This window comes from Embiotoca jacksoni, unplaced genomic scaffold, assembly GCF_022577435.1.
Source record: "Embiotoca jacksoni isolate LCO1_2020_lvr unplaced genomic scaffold, fEmbJac1.0.p SCAF_8, whole genome shotgun sequence".
Lineage (NCBI taxonomy): Eukaryota > Metazoa > Chordata > Actinopteri > Embiotocidae > Embiotoca > Embiotoca jacksoni.
In genome coordinates, this window is record NW_027185436.1 from 15,038,434 (window position 1) to 15,057,099 (window position 18,666).

The following is an 18,666-nucleotide window of genomic DNA, read 5'->3' on the forward strand; positions in this document are numbered from 1 at the left end:
AACCCTTCGGCACATGTGAGGAAGGAATGGAGCAAAAGTAGAGTTGATAAAAAAAAAAAAAAAAACTATCAAAGTACCGGAATTTACTTCACTTTGAAAATAGTTCCGACATGAAAAAGAAGCAGACAGTTGCAGAGAACCCAGCAAAGGTGAGACTGGCGATATTCAGCAGTATTTTTTAGCTGCTTGGTAGCTTGAAGACAGCGGTTTTTACTTTCTGGTACACGAGTGGCGCTTGCATGCTTTGCCTGAAATGTTGTATGAACGTTACTTTGGTAATACTTGATCAACCTGAGTCAAGCGGAGCTGCTGTTGTCTTACAGATGATCCCCTCAGTCTCCTCTAATGAGGAGGAGGAAAATCAGGCTCCCGTTAAAGCCAAAAGGAGCAAACCTGACGGCGCTGGAGAGCAGGAGGAGGTGGTGGTCTACCACCCGGTGAAGCTGTCCCGCAACGACCTGTACAGACCTCCTACAGCAGAGGAGCTGAACCAGCTGAAAGAGACCGAAAGCCTGTTTCACTGCAGCCTGCTAAAAATGCAGGTGAGATGATGTATATAAACCCGAGAGAAATAAAAATGGACAAGGCTGCCAGGCCTGTTCTCTTATCTAAACAACCATACACATGTTGACAGTAAATGCATACAACCTCTCTCCCGACAACAGATGGAGGAGCTGCTGAAGGAGGTCGCCCTGACTGAGCGCAGGAAACGGCAAATCGACTCCTTCATTCAGACTGTCACCACGTTGCTCCGGGCTGTGCCGGATTCACCAGAGGTCGAGGTATGTGGTAGAAAATCCTTATGATTGGCCATAGATGCTCAACTCCCATTAATTCAGCTCTCCAAAAATTCACACACAGACACCCATAAACACAGTTGTTAACACAATGTCTCTGTGTTCAGGTGAGTGACCTGTCGTGGCTGTTGGGTGCAGTTAAGGTCCCTTTTCTCCTGGTGCCCAAAACAACAAAAGGCAAGTTCCACATGGCACCTCCTGCTTCTGTTGATCTGATTGGCAGCTATCCACTGGGCACCTGCACCAAACCGCACATCATGGTGGACCTGGCTGTGACAATCCCAGCTGTAAGTCACCATTATATTTGAAAACTTCAGTATGCTACGTATGACAGGGTAGGCATGAGATTATAAGAGACACTGATGTCTTCTGTCTGCCCATCTTTTTGTCATCAGGATGTTCTCCACCCAAAAGATGTCGTGAACCAGAGGTATCCAAGGAAACGGGCTCTCTATCTGGCCGGCCTAGCCCAGTATCTCGCATCCTCCTCAGACATTGGGACCATGCGTTATTCCTGTCTCCATGGGAACCGACTCCGTCCCGTTCTGCTGCTGACTCCTCCGGGTATTTAGGTTTTCATTTTCAGCGCATTTTTTAAAATTCGTATAACCTTTACGAACAACGTTTGTAGTTTACATTGCATGTATTTGACCTGTAATCGTCGGGTATGTTTTGAGGGTTGATTGTGAGACGAGGTATGTTGTGGTGTCCTCTCCTTCAGACGCAAACTTCTCAAGCTTCACCGTCCGTGTTCATGCCTCTCCACCTCCTGGGTTCTTCAAACCCAGCCGTTTCCACCCTCAGAGGAATAACATCCGCACAGAGTGGTACACTGGACTGCAGACATCCCAACCTGGTAAGATCGTGAATTAATACACTCAGCTAGCAGCAAACAGATATTTTAATTAAAAAAGAAAAACGTAAAATACTTGTTCAGAACCACAAGGTTTATGAGCTCGAGTGAAACATTACTTTCACCGAGACAAATGTCTTTTTCTCTTTGTTTTGTTCCAGAGAACAGCGAACCTCCCACTCCACATTACAATAGCTCTGTTCTGGGGGATTTACTGCCCAGGGCTCACCTCCAGTTTCTTTCTGCTGTCAGCTCCCAATGCTCAGCGTTTACCGATGGGGTGGCTTTGCTCAAAGTCTGGCTTCGTCAGAGAGAGCTCGACCAGGTAGGAGGCTCCCAGTGGCACCCTGTCTTGTTGCAAAGAACTCACTTCCTTCTTTTTACGCGATCTGTGTTTTCCTCTGAGATCGTTTATTTCACCTCACATCTGTATTGTTCCCTCAATGTCTTATAGGGCACTGGTTGCTTCAACGGCTTTCTGGCTTCAATGCTGTTGGCCTATCTGCTGATGACTCACAGAATCAGTAACACCATGACAGCCTATCAGCTGCTTCGAAACAGCTTGAACTTCCTGGGTAAGATATTTTAAAGTCCACTAAACCATTATCTTTTCACATATTTAAAAATGGAATTGAGGGTAGTTGAACAGTAATTTGTGCATCAACAACTTACCCACCTCTCATTTAACCCTCAGTATCTACAGACCTGACAGTTAAGGGAATTACCCTGGCTAAAGATCCAGACTCTACAGCGGTGAGTGGTCAAACTCAAGTTTTAAAACTGTAAATGTATGCATGTATTTCCTTCAAGCCTTCAGTTACCTCATAAATTACTCTTCATTATCCACTCTTTCTTTTTTTTCCCTTTTCCCTGCAGCCATCTCTTGCAGAGTTCCACGATGCTTTCCAGGTTGTGTTTGTTGACCCTTCAGGACATCTTAACATGTGTGCCGACATGACCGCTTGTACCTATAAACAGGTAAATACTGTAGAATAACAGGTGTGTTGGAACACAATCTTTTTCCGTGGCGAAATTAAAGCAACTGGTTTTGACTGGTTTTTTTTAAATTTTGTTCTCAGCTGCAGCACGAGGCGTCTGTGTCAATGCAGTTCTGGGACAACCCCACAGTGGACGGGTTCCACAGCCTCCTCATGACCCCCAAACCCATGATAAGGACAAGTGACCATGTATTCCTGTATGTTCATCAGCTAATGCAACTAAAACAAGTACATCCAGTACATCTTGCGTACTACACCTCAACTTGTAACAATACAATTTATATTTGTATTTTCAAATTTCCAACGATCCTTAACTGATGTGTGTAAAAAAAAAAACGGGTCAGGCAAAACAAATGACCAAATTTAAGCTAAAGATATATTTCATTGAAAACATGTTTTTCTACTTATCTTATTTGCCAAATCTAAACAGTTTGCACAATCCAGATTCTGTTAAAAAAAAAAAAAGAGAGAGAAGCACATTTTGCACTCCTCACAACAACTGGGGAGTCTTGAATGACTTGACTGATCCTATCAGTCATGTGGCCGAAATTGAACCGCATGCTGGAGCACAGACAAGATTGGATGGATAGCACAAAGAGGGTTGTAAAAATTTAAATAGTTCAATATGTGGAGCACTCCTGCTTTTTTCCAAATATTGGTGACACATGTAGGCACTTGGAAACATGTTGAATACTGTACAGACACATCTTTTTTATATATATAATCAATTAAATTCAGTGTTATACAGAAAAAAAATAGATTCTTGAGTTCTCCCTACTTCTAGCTGTGATTGTGAAGTTTCCTTAGAGGTGCACGACTTGCTGGTGCAGTGAAAAATAAATGAGCCCACAGTGAGTAAAAATGTGATGGCAGCAAAACTGCCCAGGAACTGCTTGGGATTCAGAGAGTTAAAGACACCTTCTTCTCATACACACAATTACTGTCAGGGTCTGTAATGTCCAGGTAATATTGATGCCGCTTGAAAAAACACAACCACCTGAAATCACACGAGTCACTTTTCCTTCTAGCTCTTTTGTTTTGTGCTTTTAGGTTAGGTAGTTACTTTATTAATCCCCGAGGGGACATTTTTTTTTTTTTAAATCTCCCTCATCTCATCTCCCTCTCAGGTTGTGTGAGCTGGTGAAGCTTCAGTCCAGCTGTAAGAAACTGAATCTCCTCAGTGAGCTGATGGACCACAGTGGAGATTATGTACACACTGCACTCCCTTTTATTCTGTCTCTGCTCCAGCGAGGACTCGGCCAAAGGATTCACCTGCTCACCCACTCCCTCTCTCCTGACGCAGAGGTGAGAAAGATTTACATTTAACGGCTACAGCCATGAATGTCTGCCTTACTCAACTGGAAGAATTTGCATGTTTTTGGGGTTGTTTTTTTTTTACACGGATTACAAAGTTTGGATAGAATCGGCGCGACTGTAAAAGTACATGTTTTTAACTCGAAGCAATTTTCGTCCTCCTTTGTAAGTAAAAAAAAAAAATGTCCTTGTGTAATAATATTTTAGTCTTTAAATCACTTTCTCCTGAACTTCTTCATTTCTTTTTCATCCCAGTGGAGTGTGGAGAGTGAAGCGCCAAAGTTCAAAGCTCAGCCTCCCCTCTCCTTTGGTTTGCTCTTAACGCCAGAGCTGTCAGCGTCAGTCCTGGAAAGAGGCCCGCCAGCAGACAGCCCCAAGGTAACCTCACCTGCCTCTGTGCCCTACATGTTGTACTTTAGTTCTTGTTATACCTGTAGAAGTTAACGATTCAAGATCATTTTACATCGGCCAAATCGAAACTGCAACAAGGACAGAGGACATATATTTTAGTATTGCATTCCTACTCTATGCCATACATTTGTTATTAAGGATTATTAATTTTACACCTTGCGTGTGAACACATGCTAAATGTAATTCTTTTCTCATGCTGAGAAAGAACTGCTCAGTGTACTCCATATGTCTTTACTACAAGTAGGGTTGTAAACATTTTTATGAATAATGGGATCAGTTCAGATTAAAGATTTGAAACTTGCAACTACTTGCAATTTACCGGTCGGCAACATTCTGCCAGTTTACACCAAAGCAACTAGAAGAGACGGCGTAACATCTCCACAGCAATGACTCTCTGTGCTTCCGAGTCGAGCTGAAACGGGCAAGTTCGCACTGCTGCAACGTTAAAGAACAGTTTTGTCTCGTCTTGAATCTTTGGTCTTAATTTGGCTTCATCCTTCCTCAATAATCGTAACGAATGTGACATTTATGTGGCAGATTATTTGTGGTGTTGCTGGCTTTAAAGAAGCGTTTCTTGTAGCACACAAGAGGTGAACTTGTCGTATTATGGTGGAGAATATTTGTTATTTTGCAGACTTTTGTTTCTACCATTTTTGTATTGCCATGCTTGCACAATGATGTTTTATTAACTTCAGCGGTGTTGTTCTTCTAGGCGGCTGAATTTCGCCAGCTGTGGGGCCCTCGCTCCGAGCTGCGTCGCTTCCAGGACGGTGCCATCACTGAAGCTGTGCTGTGGGACGGAGAGAGCGTGTGCCAACAGAGGCTGGTCCCCAGACAGATCATCACACACTTGCTACAGCTGTATGTATATTATCTTGGCACAGCCGACTCCGAGATACAACAGAAGTGACATTAATACTGGCAGTAATACAGTCGTGATTGTGGCGAGTTACTCGCTGCAACAGGTAACATGGTAACGGGAACAAGCTGGGGATATTTCTTCTGATATTTTCTTTTTCCTCTCGGTTTTCATCTTATTTTGTCGACTTAAAAAGAAGTCCATTCCAAACGTACAATATGTGCTCATAACCACCATAAACACAATGTAATGCATGTCTTCAGGGAGTTGATATTTGGTATTGAATGCCAAAGATTTGTACTCACTACATATTTCCCCAAATACTGCTGACATAATTTCACAATTGACTCACTGCCCACAGTTTAAGGACGTCAAGTTAAGTGAGGTGACGAGACAAATCTCTGGGTTTTAATGTTTTTAGGTATGGTTCTGATGAATATTGACAGCAGCTCCCATCTCCCCAGCCTGTTATCAGCCTCTCTCGGTCGTGCGAGCTATGCATTTCTGTTCACAAAGATCATAACGTCAACATGCTCTGGGCTCAGTCTCGTGCGCATTGTTGCGAACGTCTGTCCAGTCTCCGACAATAACGACGGCAGTGATACCCCCGGGACACACAGGTAGTGTCTCGCCAGAGTCGCGAGTTTCGGAAATCTTGGTCCGTTTACCCTCCACCAGTCAAGAGGGTTTATGTCCAGTGAGGGAGCGATGTCTCTCAAGTAGTAATCTACCTGAGCCTCTGAGTCCGTGGCGTAGGAGGAGCTGTAGTTGTCTCCCAGGAGCAACACCATGGTGTTCTTGGTGTCACTTCTCATTTGCGAGGGCAGAGCCACCTGGCTGATGTCGGGTGTGATCGGGGTCTCGTGCTGTTCGTCCTTTGTGGCCACAGTAGCGGTTATCACATCGAGTTTTGAAACCAGTTCGTGCAGTTTAACCTTCGCAGCCAGCCTCCCCGTCGGCGTCAGGAAGCTCAGATGTTTGTGTCGAGGGTCCAGCATAGAGGCGATCAGAGCTGGTTTTGAAGCCAGGTTTTTAGAGTCAACCTGCGGACGGTTAAAGGAAATAACAGTGATGAAGAATAATGTAAAGATAGTGCAGATTGTTTATCTGCAGCAATATGTCACTCAAAGCACAAATTGAGATTCGGCATTCATTTCATGCATACCTCCATGTGATTTCTAAGTGACTTCTGAACTCTTAGCTTGAACTCTGAAACTTGTTCGACATCGTTCTCTTTCGGCACGAGGTGAGTCTGAACGAGGCTGAATGTAATTGGGTAGATGTTTGAAATGGACACCTCTGTCTCGGCAGATATGACCGTTGTTGCCCATTTCAGCGTTGCCAGCACGGGCGTGAAGTTCTCTATTATCTGCCAGCAGTCGTCTTCGATCTCAAGGGTCTGAGCTTCCTGTCTGTTGGTGATGGTGCGATCAGAGAGGACGGCTTTTATGGCCCACCGTTGCTCGAGCAGGTGTTGGAACATGTCACAGATAGTGTCCCATCTGGCTTTGCTCGACTGGACAAGCTTGTGCTGCGGCAGGCACATTTGCACCTGCTTCTGCTCCAGGGCCTCACTTGCCAGCAAGTTGTGATTGAAGTGCCAGACGAGCCTCCCCGCACCGACAATGATGCGGACAAGATCCTCGCTCAGCCCGTCGCTGACCGCCAGCTGCAGCGTCGTGGCAAAGCAAGTGGCGTAGTCCCAGGTGACACGGGCGCACGCTTGAGCGGACGGGGCGCCCCGCGGGCCGTTGTGAACGCACGCCGTCACTTTCCCGGCGACGCCCCACGTCCGCACGGTCCCGAGCAGCTTCTCCGTGACCACGTCCGGCGCGGCGCGGCCGTCCGACGGCAGCTTGTGCGTCTGCAGCACGGCGGACCTCCCCTGCCAGTCGTCCGTTATGAACGAACAGGACACGGTGACGTACCTCTGAAACGGGAGGGCGGTCCAGAAGTCGGCGGTGAGAGCCACCTTCTCCACCCTACCCAGCTGCACAACCAGCTCCTCCACCTTCTCGTGGAAATGGCCCTCGATGATGCGCGTGACGTCGGCGGGCGACGGCATCTTGTAGCTGTGCACGGTGTAGGCCAGCAGCTCCCGAAAGCCGTCCCCGCTCACCACGCTGACGGGAAGCATGTCCTTCTCAATCATCCTGGAGATCAGTTCGGTCACCTCGGCGTGCGTCGCCGGCGACACGCCGTCGTTGGGCACGGCGTCCGGGTGCTTGTTCTTGATGTGGTACATCATGCTGGTGGTGCTGCTCCTGTACTTCAGCTTCGTGTCGCACATGGTGCAGTGAACCTCGTCGTCCACTTTGACGAAAATGTCCCACACGGAGCTCCTCTTCAGACGTTTCCTCTCCCCGTAGTCGCGCTCCGGAGGCGCCGCGGTCATGTTGATGCTGGGCGACATGACGGCCACGTGCGCGACGTCCGCGTTGGACGTGCTCTCCTCCTCCTCCGTGCACCGGACGCTGCACATCACCGGCTTCTCGTCTTCGTCCGGCGCCGCGGACTGATGATGCCGACTCATGTGGTTCATCATGGAGCTGGTGGCTCCGCCGCAGTACTTCAGCGTGGCGTCACATTTCGTGCAGCGCACGAAGGTCCCTACTTGTTCGAAGCAGTCCCACACGGAGCTCCGTCTCCTCCCCGTGCGCTTCATGCTTTCTGCAGCCGGTCAACTGGCTCATCCGGATGGGGTTGTTGTTTTTTTGTTTTTTTTTTTGTTTGTTTTTTTGGCGTTAGCAAGCTAGCGAAATGTTAGCGCCGGCTGTTAACGGGGACATAACGGGGACCCGGAGGGGGGAAGGGAGAGGGGGGGAGGGAGGGGTAATGACCCCGTTTTCACTCCGTTACATGCACTAGCATCAAATTGTCTGCGAGGTGGCTGTCGCTACGGCTTAAGTCTCGTTTTGAAAAAGAGAATAATATATTTATTATCCACTAGGCATGCAGACATCCCTGAGTCCTGTGTGCGATACGTCGGGGCGATGGTGGATGACGTCATCGAAACGGGAAGTGAGGTAAACCGTTGCGATTAAATTTTGATACATTTTTTTTTTATTTTTTTTTTTTATTTTTTTTTGACATCATATTAAAATAATAGTTTTCAATTTGTATATGAATATGCTTGTTTTGAAATCTTGCGCTTTGTACAGTGTTTGTTTATTTTCGTGGGGTTTTGAAATCCTGTCACTGAAATGCGTTTCTTATGGCCTTCACTGTAATGTTTATATAATTACAAACAGTGGTGGAAGGAAACAAAGTATACATTTACTCAAGTACTCGTGTGCATTCTTGATTTAATTTAACTTTATTGGACTATTTAAATTTGATACGACTTCATACTTCCACTCCACCACATCTATTTGACAGATTTAGTTACTTTTAAGATGATGATTTGACATAGCAAGATTCTATAATACAACACATTGTTGAAGCCTAATAAACCAGTGGTTTCCAACCTTTTTGTCATCTGACATTTTACAAACAGCAGTCTGTAGTCAGGGTCATATTTCAATCATTTATGAGGTGTTAACAGCTCGACCAAGCAGCGATTTATTTAAAACTGTAAACAAGTTCAAACTATATGTGTATAAACCTGTACTTTAACTTTAATACTGTTGAGTAGATTTTTTTTATTTTTTTTTCCTGCAGGGCTTTTACTTCTAATGGAGTGTTTCTATATTCTCTGTATTGGTACTTTTATTTAAGTAAAGGATCTTAATACTTCCACTACTGATTGCTTGTTATTTAGAAAATGGCATAGACCACCACAAGAGGGAGTCAGAGTTGCTGTTTCATCACTAAATATGCTCCGTAATAATGTGCATGTACTGCATTCGTTCAAATTGTATTTTGATCTTTAGGTGCCAAGTACTGGAGAGGAAGAAAGTTTATTGGTGGTTCAGTCTTACGATGACCTCAGCAGAAAACTGTGGAGGCTGGAAGGTCTGCCTCTCTCCATCACGGCAGTGCAAGGAGCCCACCCAGCACTCCGATACACACAGGTAACGGCTCTCATTAATGCAGTACTAAGTAAGAGTAAAACTGAAGTCATTCTGCATCATTTTTAAAGCCTTTGTTAAGTTTAAATTGTGAATTTGGAACTTGTTGCGGTTCTAAAATGTCAGTCGTGCATTGCAGGTGTTTCCCCCTCGGCAGCTGAAGCTGGACTATTCCTTCTTTGACAGAGAAAAGATTTCCAGGGCATTGGTGCCAAAGGAAGGAAAGCCCTGTCCTGCTTATATCACCCCCATCACAGGTTTGTGCTTCATCCACCAGCAGCTATGTAAGATCTTGTTAACTCCTCTTTATTCTATTAAAAAATCTAGATGTGTAGTATTTTCTGTTATGGCTGCCATCAATGGATGGATTTTCACCGTCTCCTATGAAACATAACTTTACTTGAGTTTTCTTTCGCTCTCTGTCTTTTTTTTTTATTATCCGGGACAAGGAAAGGCAAAATTAAAGAACAACTGAGTTTACAAGTACAGCTACTCAACCACAGACATTCAGCTTTACAAACTCGTGTAACGATGTGTTGGTAACTCTGTTCCTGCAGTAATCTGTCACGTGGAGGGAAGTGGAAAGTGGCCTCACGACCGCCTCGCAATCCGACATATCCGAGCCGCATTTCACATCCAACTGGCAGAGTTACTCAAGAGGCACCACAAATATACCTGCTGGCCCTGTCCCACACACCTGGATGTCTGGAAGGTATGTTTTTGACTTTGTGCGTGTAGCACACTTGTCTGTGATCTGACTTAGAAAAAGGTGATTTTATAGGTGGAATCTAATTATAAGTTCGAGGGATGGCCAGGCCAAAAACGTTTGCAATGTTTCCCTTGCAGTTCACAGTATTCTATGTATTGATGTTGTCTTGCGATTTCACGCTTCATCAATAAAATTTACACTTTTACCTTTTAAGGTGAAGTCCTCATCGTAATACAGAGAGCAACCCAACAATTCCTCCCTAAGAGTGAGCCATTTGGCGACAGTGGGGAGAACAAAAACTAAATTTTACCAGGGAGAAACCACTGACACGACCAGACTTGGATACGGTCATTAAGGGCTTTGCACGCATCTCCCCTTTATTTCCAGGACGGCTTGGTGTTCCGAATCCAGGTGGCGTACCATCGTGAGCCTCAGGTGCTGAGGGAGAGTGTGAACGCAGAGGGGCTGCTGGTCGTGAGGGACAATGAGGAGGCTCAAGCTGTGGAGATGTCCACCGTTCACAAGCCGCTGCTCACTAGCACATTACATGGGTAAAATATAAACAATACCAGAGTGCTACGTGTGACGAAGCAGGGTTCCTACCAGCTTTTCAACCATTTAAGTACAGTTGCGGTTTGGTTATAAGGTTTTAATTTTCTTCAACTTCTGTCCAACTTGTCTTTTCTTTCTCTCTGTGTCGTCATGATTTTGCTTACCCTGCATGCGCCATTTAAAAACAAAAATGTTCTGCTCCATCTTATACATTTCGTCTTGTTGTTGGAAGGCTCCAGCAGCAGCACCCATGTTTCGGGGCCGTGTGTCGGCTGGCCAAACGCTGGCTGGGCGCTCAGCTCTTCAGTGACGACGTCACAGAGGACACAGCGGACCTGCTGGTGGCATCGCTTTTCCTGCAGCCCGCACCCTTCACTCCTCCGAGGTACCCGCCACTTGTGCTTTTCATCCTGTCCTTCTCCTTTCACTTGTGTGGGGCCGCATTTTCCCCAAACCTCCGTTTGTTCAGTAGGTCATGTGAGGGAATTCCTCTGTCTTCCTCAGTTCTCCTCAGGTGGGCTTCCTTCGGTTCCTTCATCTGCTCTCCTCCTTTGACTGGAGGAACAACCCGCTGGTAGTCGACTTCAACAACCAGCTCACAGGCAAGCACTCTCTCTTTCTCTCTCGCTCTCTCTCTCACACACACACACACACCTTTTACCTCTTTGAATTAAACAAATACCTCCTGACGTCTTTCTTTTCACACACCCGACATACTTTAACATCCTGCCCATAGGCGCTGCTGTTTTGACGCCAAGTTTAATTGTTGTTTGCCTTTCTGTCACATGCAGCTGCCGACTACACAGAGATCAAGAATGGCTTCATGGCCTCCAGGGACTCTCTGCCTGTCATGTTTATAGCTACGTCGAAAGACAAAAAACGATCTATGTGGACCAGGCGAGCACCCAGCGTACAGGTCAGTGGGCACCCAAAACACAAATACACCAACATGCACAACAACGCATTTAATTTACATTTTGGTCAGTAAATATTTTTTTAAAAAAGACAAAATTAAAAAAAAAAGATCAGAAGCTTATAAGTTATTTTGACAGTAATTCACATATTTTTACAATAGGTTTACATATAAACAGAAATGGGGACTCATAAACAGCGGTGGAGAAAGGAGTTGCACGTTCTCGGCAGAGAGCAGTCACATAATTTTCCAATCCTGGGGCCTTTTCTGAGGGCACATTGTTCTCCTGGGTCACACTGAAAACATACAAAATCCAAAGTAAGACATAGATTAATGATAATTTACTGCTCATAAATGAGCAGCGAATACCTCTGGAAAGATTGACCAGATCAATTTCAGAATTTGAGATAATTACAGATGGACTTAATTATACAATTACATACCACAGGCAGATATCCATGTTTTTTTCTTAGAGCTGGAAATTGATTGTTCTGAAGTCTTTCCAAAACCTCATGTAAATCATTGATCTGCAAAAGCAGAATGACTAGATTTGGTGAACATTAAAATACCAAATTGTCAAACAATAATCAATATTCTACTAAAGAAGAAGATTTCTGGGAAGAATCAACAATTATATCGACAGCATAAAAACCTTCTGGAAGCAATAATAATGAGAGACCGTCAGGTGTTGCTCACCAGTTGCTTTTCATTGCCGTCCTCTGTCGCGGTGAAATAAGTTGAATATTTTTGTTTGTGTTCCCCCGTTTGGATGTGAGCGTAGCTGTAAAATAGTCCAGTGGCACATAGAAGTGTACAGAGAAGATACACGCAGCAGCCCGCCATGTTGCGCAGCTGACCCAGATAAGTTTCCTGTGCTCTCCCGCCTCACCCCTCTTGCAAGCCCAACTCTTAACAGAGAGCCTCTCCCAGCATCCTCCTTTATAACCGTGGAGGAGAGCAGGAACTTTACGCTCTGCGACGTCACAGTGGCCTAATGCACTGCGCTGAATCACAATGCTCAGCTTCTGTAATCTTTTCTTGGTGAATTTGCATGCCACCATTCTGAGACTTGAAAATGAAAGTGATTCAAAACAAATGGGTGATTTGAGGGATCCTGTTGGCTGTTGTCTCATTTCCTCTGAAAGACCACTAGGGAGCAGATTGCGATGGAGTTCATTGCTTAACACAATGCATTTCGAAGTTCCTCTCTACATGTTCATATAATGTAAAGATGCTTTGCATTACTGGAATACCCACAAGACCGTGACCTCAGAAACGGTAATTGGTTTTCAACATAATTTTATCGCTTGAAAGGGAAAGTGATTTCAAGTTGGTTAACAGTCATTTTGGAAATTGTAATTTGTGGTGCTGATGAGATGTTCCTAATACTTAGTCAGTCCATGGTTGACAAAATAACCATGTGCAGTTCAACAGCACCACAAATTTCCATCTCCAAAGCGATCATTAAAATAAATCAACACTTCTCTCATTTAGACTGAATAACAACTGAACAAAACCCTCAGGGAGGGAGGTTAGTGTTTTTTTTCCTGGGCTTTTGTATTCCACTTAATGCTTCACCTGTTAATGGTTTTGATGCTTGTGCTGATTGGTGTATTTGCCTGAACGATAAACATGGGTTAGAATCTGTTTATTTGTCTTAATATTAGTCAATAAACAAAAACAACAAACTGTTGTACCTGAGGGAACGGTTTCGGTCAGGGAAAAACTTTCCGTTTGAATTGAGTCACTTGAATTACAAGTACTTTTTAACAACAGAAACGTAAACGGAACAAAAGACTGAAATTTGCACCAGTACATTTATGTTGCGTCTTCAAAGTGTGATTTTCTTCGAAAAGTGTTTCCAGTATTATGCTGTGAACACACTTTATTGGAGTACCATGGAAAATGAATCCTAAATAAGAAGTCATAATCAGCAACAATTTACTTCTTGTAAACACGGCTGTATAGCTGAGTGACATAAGCATTTTATCAGATGGGTTTAAGATGGCAGTTCCTTGCAAAGCTCTTTCAGCAATCCCTGAATATGTCATTGGACAGTGTAATTCTTGGTGCTGCCTTTTTCTGGCTGCAATTTATCAAATTGAATGTGTTTGGGGAAATTGGTGTCGTTCCAGTACTGATTGACAGGGTTACAACCACAACGGCGATTTATGTATCGCGTGACACGTCCAAATGTTTTCACTGGAAATGTCTGACCAGAGCCACTCTTGAAACGCGTGTTCAGATGCTGCAGCGCGCGATGACGGTGGCCGCAGAGAGCCTGAAGGTGCTGGAACGTCAGCTGATGGACGGCAGCCAGACGCAAGATGTCAGGGTCAGTAAAAAAAAAAAAAAGTGCACGACGCCTCTCGTTTTTCACCGCTAGATTTTTTAAAAAAAATGTCATTTTTAAGCACGCTCACACCGTCACCCGTGTTGGTGTAGGTGGCCATGCGTCCTCCTCTGGATGCCTACGACGTTCTGATTCACCTGAACCCAAAGCAGGTGCCCCTGCTCAACCAGGCGGTGGACCCTCCCACGGTCACCTTCAGCAGGGGGGTCATGTCTGGAGGGGCCCAGTCTGGAGGGGCTCTGCCTGTCGTCGACTACAACCCCGTGTCCCTCTACCTGGCGGAGCTGAGAGTGAGTCTTTTTTTGGTCTGTCCCAGTTACACCGCTCGTTAAAAGGAAGGTGCGATGTGATAATAACACCTCGATGACTCACGGTGGGAGGAAAGTTGCGTGGCAGGTTTTTGCACGAGCAAGTCGCAGCTGCGCTTCTTCGGGCCCGGACGGATATTCACCGTGACATCCAGCAGCCGCCTGACAATAAAACTGAATTACAGAGGAGATAAATACCCGGTAGAAAGTAGGCTGCGTATTAACATGGTTCACGAGGCAACGACACCCAAGCCTGTCTTTATTAATGCAGACTTTACATTGTCCTTGTTCTGCACCTTCTCCGCACACTCTTGTGCAAATGACTCGTATATTTAAGGATGTTTGTTCAGCCGGGGTGTTGACTTGTGAAACGATGTTGGTTAAAATATAGGACCTCTCTTTGTGTCCGTGTCTCCCCCTTTCTGTCTCGTTGTCTCCAGTGTTAATTTTCCTTTTGGTTTCACACCTAACCTCATTCATTACAGGAGGCTTTTGGAGACCTGGCTCTCTTCTTCTGCGATCCCTTCGGCGGAACGGTGGTCGCAGTTTTATGGAAACCAAAGGCCTTCGTCCCCGTGCCCTTTAAGGTGAGGGAGAAGTCGCTGGCATCCTCCGTTAAGAAGTATTATAGTGCTAATCACTTGCTTTGCGAAAAGCCTCGCATTGTATTTTCTCTTTCATTGCAGCCTGATGTTTTAATACTTCTTTTCATCAGACATCACAGGTGTCTGCTCGGAGCGTGGAGGTGACGGGAGATGAAGCAAAAACCATTCCCAATGTTGAAGCCATACTTCAGGATTTCAGGGTCATGGGGAAGGACTTGGTCAAATCAGTGGACGCCAAGACTGAAAAGTGGTCATTTTAGACACACACACACACACACACGCACACACACCACTTTCACAATATCCATTCATTTTAGAATTTAACAGAAAAAAGGTGTAATGATACCTCGGTTTTGAAAAAAAAAAAACAGAACAGTGGGAACATAAATGAATTTTGGGCATCTTGTTAAAGTTATTATGTTTTCATAATATTGCTGTTAAAAAAAAAACAGTCATTTGTTTTGCAGAAGTCTAATAAATCCATATCTGCTGTTTGGATCGTCATTTGATAACTATCATTGTATCTCTCCCTGGATGAAATTGTTGAAGGGAAATGATTTTTAGATTATTTTCTTGTTATCACTCATAACATTTAAGGTTGGGTAAAAATAATACTTGTTAATGTATATTTTCAAATCAGCTGAATTTGAAAAAAAAAAAAAAAAAATCTGTACAATAGAGCTGAAATGATTGGTTGAGTAATTGATTCTGGTCAAACAACAGTAAAATAATTTGGCTCAAGGTTCTAATGTGAGGATTTGATACCTTCATGTTTTCTATGGCAATAAATTTGATATCTTAAATTTGGTGGTGTTGGTTGCACAAAACAGTCTGAATGCATCGGCACAAGCTCGGGGACAATGTAATGGGCTGCTTTTCTCACCTGACCAGGTGAGTAATCAAAAAAAAAAAAAAGGTTTATTAATAATGAACTTCACACTTAGCTGTGCCCCTTTGTTCCTGTTTAGTGTAAACGCTGTTTGTACATCGGTTTATCTTGAAACTGGTGGTTGGACACTACAAGCTGCAACAAAGCAGGGCACCAGGGTGTGCAGCATGTGTTGCATTGTTACACAACACCTGTTTTAAAACAAACTGTAGGGAAGCGGTTATCAAACACAGACCTGCCAGTGGACGGGATGCGCTTTACACACTTGTTGACTCTTTGCTTCTTAAACATTCATGGGAAGATGTTCTACAGCTTTTTTTTTTTTATTTCTACAAAAATTGTGAAAGGGGCTCACGGCCACAACCTTGAATGTACACGTGTGATATAAGCTGGGGTTCAGATGCAGGCTGAACTCTCCGTGCGCATCGTGCTTGAGATTGCTCGTTGCGTGACAATCTCTCGTTTTCATCGTCGGTGAGATTCGTGTTGGATTTCAATTGAACAGCTTCTACAAGTTACTGGAACGGAAATAAAAAATCCGAGATGCAGCGCGCGGTTTGTTATTAGAGGAGGTGTAAAATGTAGCTGAAGAGTGATGGCTGGTGTCGGGTCCCCACTGTGAGGTGGTAGTAGAAAAATATAGGCAAAGGTATAAAGAAAAATGGTTCCACTATGACTTGGATGATCAGGGGTGGAGGGGGTTGGAGGTTCGATCCCTGCGTCCCTCTGTCCACATTCTGAAGTGTCCTTGGGCAAGACTCTGAGCCCCAAGTTGCCCTCGATGGCGGGCGAGCACCTCGCATGGCAGCTCCGTCACCCATTGGTGTGAAAATGTGTGCGTGAGTGGGAGACCAACTAAAGTGCTTGGAGGCGGCTAAGGTGATGAAACACTATATAAGCGCAGACTTTTTTTTCTTCTTTTTTTTTTTTTGACCATCCTTTTGTTGGTCTGCAGTATGTTTATTCCGTCTTCACTGCGGGACACATGCACAGTAAGTAGGTGTGCTGATCGATGACGAATTGCTTCCCCACCGTGATAAGAAAAAACAACAAATTCTTGCCACGCTGACACATTCACCCGTGTTGACAGAAATCATGTTCCTCCGATTACAGCGTTGCGTAATTATGGAGAAAGTGGACATGTGCCAGTGAAGGGGTTCGTACCCCTCACGCAGGACTCGTTGTAACACCCGGTGATGAATAATATCGTGCGGTTAAAACAAAGTGCACGACCAATAATATGCTGGTGACACATGTCTTGCAATCCTCGGTGACACACGTCTTGCGACAAATCACCGTAAAACATCTGCATGAGCGTCTATAAGCGCTTCTGGAGTGATTCACAAAACAATTGCCAAACATTTTCCTGGGAATCAGGAAGGCGATAACATATTCCCACTCAATGTGGCGCTGCAGTCTGGTGGCAGAACTCGGGGCATTAGTCAGTGATAACAAGACATAACATGACTGCAGAGTTCTCTTTCACATAGTTTGGACTGATGCGATGAAATGATCTTTTGTCAGGTCACGAAGGGCTTCAAACACGCGTGGCTCGTCGTTCCATGGTAAACCGCAGACCTCCAGCCAGGAAGCAACAGTAGACTGACGCGTCTCTTAAAAGGCTGAAAGCGAGTGAAGACCTGGAAACGCCGCGACATACTCCCATTTTCTAAGCACATTAGCAAGGAGATAACTGAAAACGATAAACCGCTACGAAGTGTAATTCCTTCAATTTCAGTGTGTGGTTGTTCCTGACGTTCATTTGTCTTGCCAGAAACCATGTGCCAACTGGAGCCGTCTGCATGAGAGGCATCAATCTTTCCGCACCTGTCTTGTCTTCCAGCACCTGATGGAAAACAACTGGCACTCCTGCTGGAGACGACCACATCTGTTATCCACATTGTACATGTGGCCATGAATCACAAACATTAAAAAACAGGGATCAGTCACATTCTGAAGGACCCTGAGGTCTTTAGGAAATGGTCCCAAAAAAAAAAAAAAAAAAAATGCAGCAAACTATATGCATCAAATCCCACTGTTTAATTGTTAGGGCTGGTTATGTGAGTGAGTGGGTAGAAATATTTGTGGGCACCACCATTGTTTTCACTTCACCTTTTACTGTCCTGTTACTGAGCCAAGCTATTCCAGGAAAAGTTGTTTAAAACCATGTGGCTCAAAAATGCAGCTCCTCTGGCCTTTGAGATGGGATTCCTTCTGGAAGTCTAAAGCGATAACTTGAAACAGAGAGACAAAAAAAAACAACCTCACAACTACCTTTAGAGAACATGGCGAAAAGTTGGAGAAAAATGGTGGTGCAAATTTGTCAAATGAGGATTTATTAGCAACCTATCGGATGAGTTCGTACCTGGAGGTAAAAGGAGAGATTTCCTCCCTCCCCCCCAAAAAAATGTTTTTCTAAAGTGCCACACAGGCAAAGCATACTGTCTAGACCTGCTCATTGCTTCCCCTGGTCACTGAAACCTATCCAGGCCTGCCCGGGGTAGAACGTTGGGAAACAACCTGGAAGGGGGGCGGGGGGGTCAGACACCAAAGGACAATGGCTTGCATTCAAATTCATACCTTTGGGGATGTGGATTCATATCAAAATGAGGAGGAATGTCTGTGGGTGGGGTGGGGGTGAGGATGAGTTGCATCGGATGAGTTGCATCGGATGAGTTGCATCCAATTCCTCTGTAAAATGCTTTGTGGTGACCTTACTTGCATCATCTTGGATCCCGTATCCTTGGGTACTCTTGGCACCAAGAACTCTTTTTCAACTAAAAAGAAGGAAAACAGCACTCCGGTTTTTTTACAACCCCGTCATCTTCCTCCGTCCCTCCCTTCTTTGAGGATGCGCTGAAACTGTTCACTGTTAAAATGTTGCGCAACATTCGTGACGCATGAGAGATTTACGTGTGTGACGGGAACAACTCGGATCGCCTCGGTTGCTTCAGTGATCAAACACGTATGTCATTTCCGAGAACATTGTTTTTGATTTCTTGTTGTCATGAAGACACAGTGCGCATATGGCAGTGCAGTGGAATATTTTCCACAGAAGATACATATGCTTTGACATTTCTTTTCATGAGCAGCAG

General features: G+C 44.7%; 2 protein-coding genes across 2 annotated transcripts; one reads left to right on the forward strand and one right to left on the reverse strand.

Annotated features, from left to right (window-relative positions):
• Positions 1-8: 8 nt before the first annotated feature.
• Positions 9-15,174, forward strand: nol6 (nucleolar protein 6 (RNA-associated)). Its single transcript, XM_069138329.1, has 26 exons — positions 9-149; positions 324-542; positions 666-782; positions 905-1,084; positions 1,193-1,361; positions 1,519-1,653; positions 1,812-1,975; positions 2,105-2,225; positions 2,345-2,403; positions 2,527-2,628; positions 2,730-2,845; positions 3,776-3,953; positions 4,218-4,340; positions 5,086-5,234; positions 8,183-8,258; positions 9,105-9,245; positions 9,382-9,499; positions 9,800-9,954; positions 10,339-10,502; positions 10,736-10,888; positions 11,008-11,105; positions 11,295-11,419; positions 13,662-13,751; positions 13,862-14,059; positions 14,563-14,664; positions 14,793-15,174. Exons 1-26 carry the CDS (start codon positions 111-113, stop codon positions 14,940-14,942), a joined length of 3,441 nt encoding a protein of 1,146 aa, XP_068994430.1. The 5' UTR covers positions 9-110; the 3' UTR covers positions 14,943-15,174.
• On the reverse strand, positions 5,233-8,231 carry LOC138191483 (E3 SUMO-protein ligase ZBED1-like). The gene is made up of 2 exons (XM_069138330.1): positions 6,398-8,231; positions 5,233-6,275 (listed from the first exon to the last, which is right to left on the reverse strand). The coding sequence occupies exons 1-2, from the start codon at positions 7,895-7,897 to the stop codon at positions 5,727-5,729; spliced, it is 2,049 nt and encodes a 682-aa protein (XP_068994431.1). The 5' UTR covers positions 7,898-8,231; the 3' UTR covers positions 5,233-5,726.
• Positions 15,175-18,666: the final 3,492 nt, after the last annotated feature.

Coding starts and splice junctions, on each gene's coding strand:
- nol6 (XM_069138329.1), top strand. CDS start 111: ATGAAAAAGAAGCAGACAGTTGCAGAGAACCCAGCAAAG. Junction 4,341..5,085: donor CGCCAGCAGACAGCCCCAAG/GTAACCTCACCT, acceptor TTGTTCTTCTAG/GCGGCTGAATTTCGCCAGCT. Junction 10,503..10,735: donor CTCACTAGCACATTACATGG/GTAAAATATAAA, acceptor TGTTGTTGGAAG/GCTCCAGCAGCAGCACCCAT.
- LOC138191483 (XM_069138330.1), bottom strand. CDS start 7,897: ATGAAGCGCACGGGGAGGAGACGGAGCTCCGTGTGGGACTGCTTCGAA. Junction 6,276..6,397: donor CACTTAGAAATCACATGGAG/GTATGCATGAAA, acceptor AACCGTCCGCAG/GTTGACTCTAAAAACCTGGC.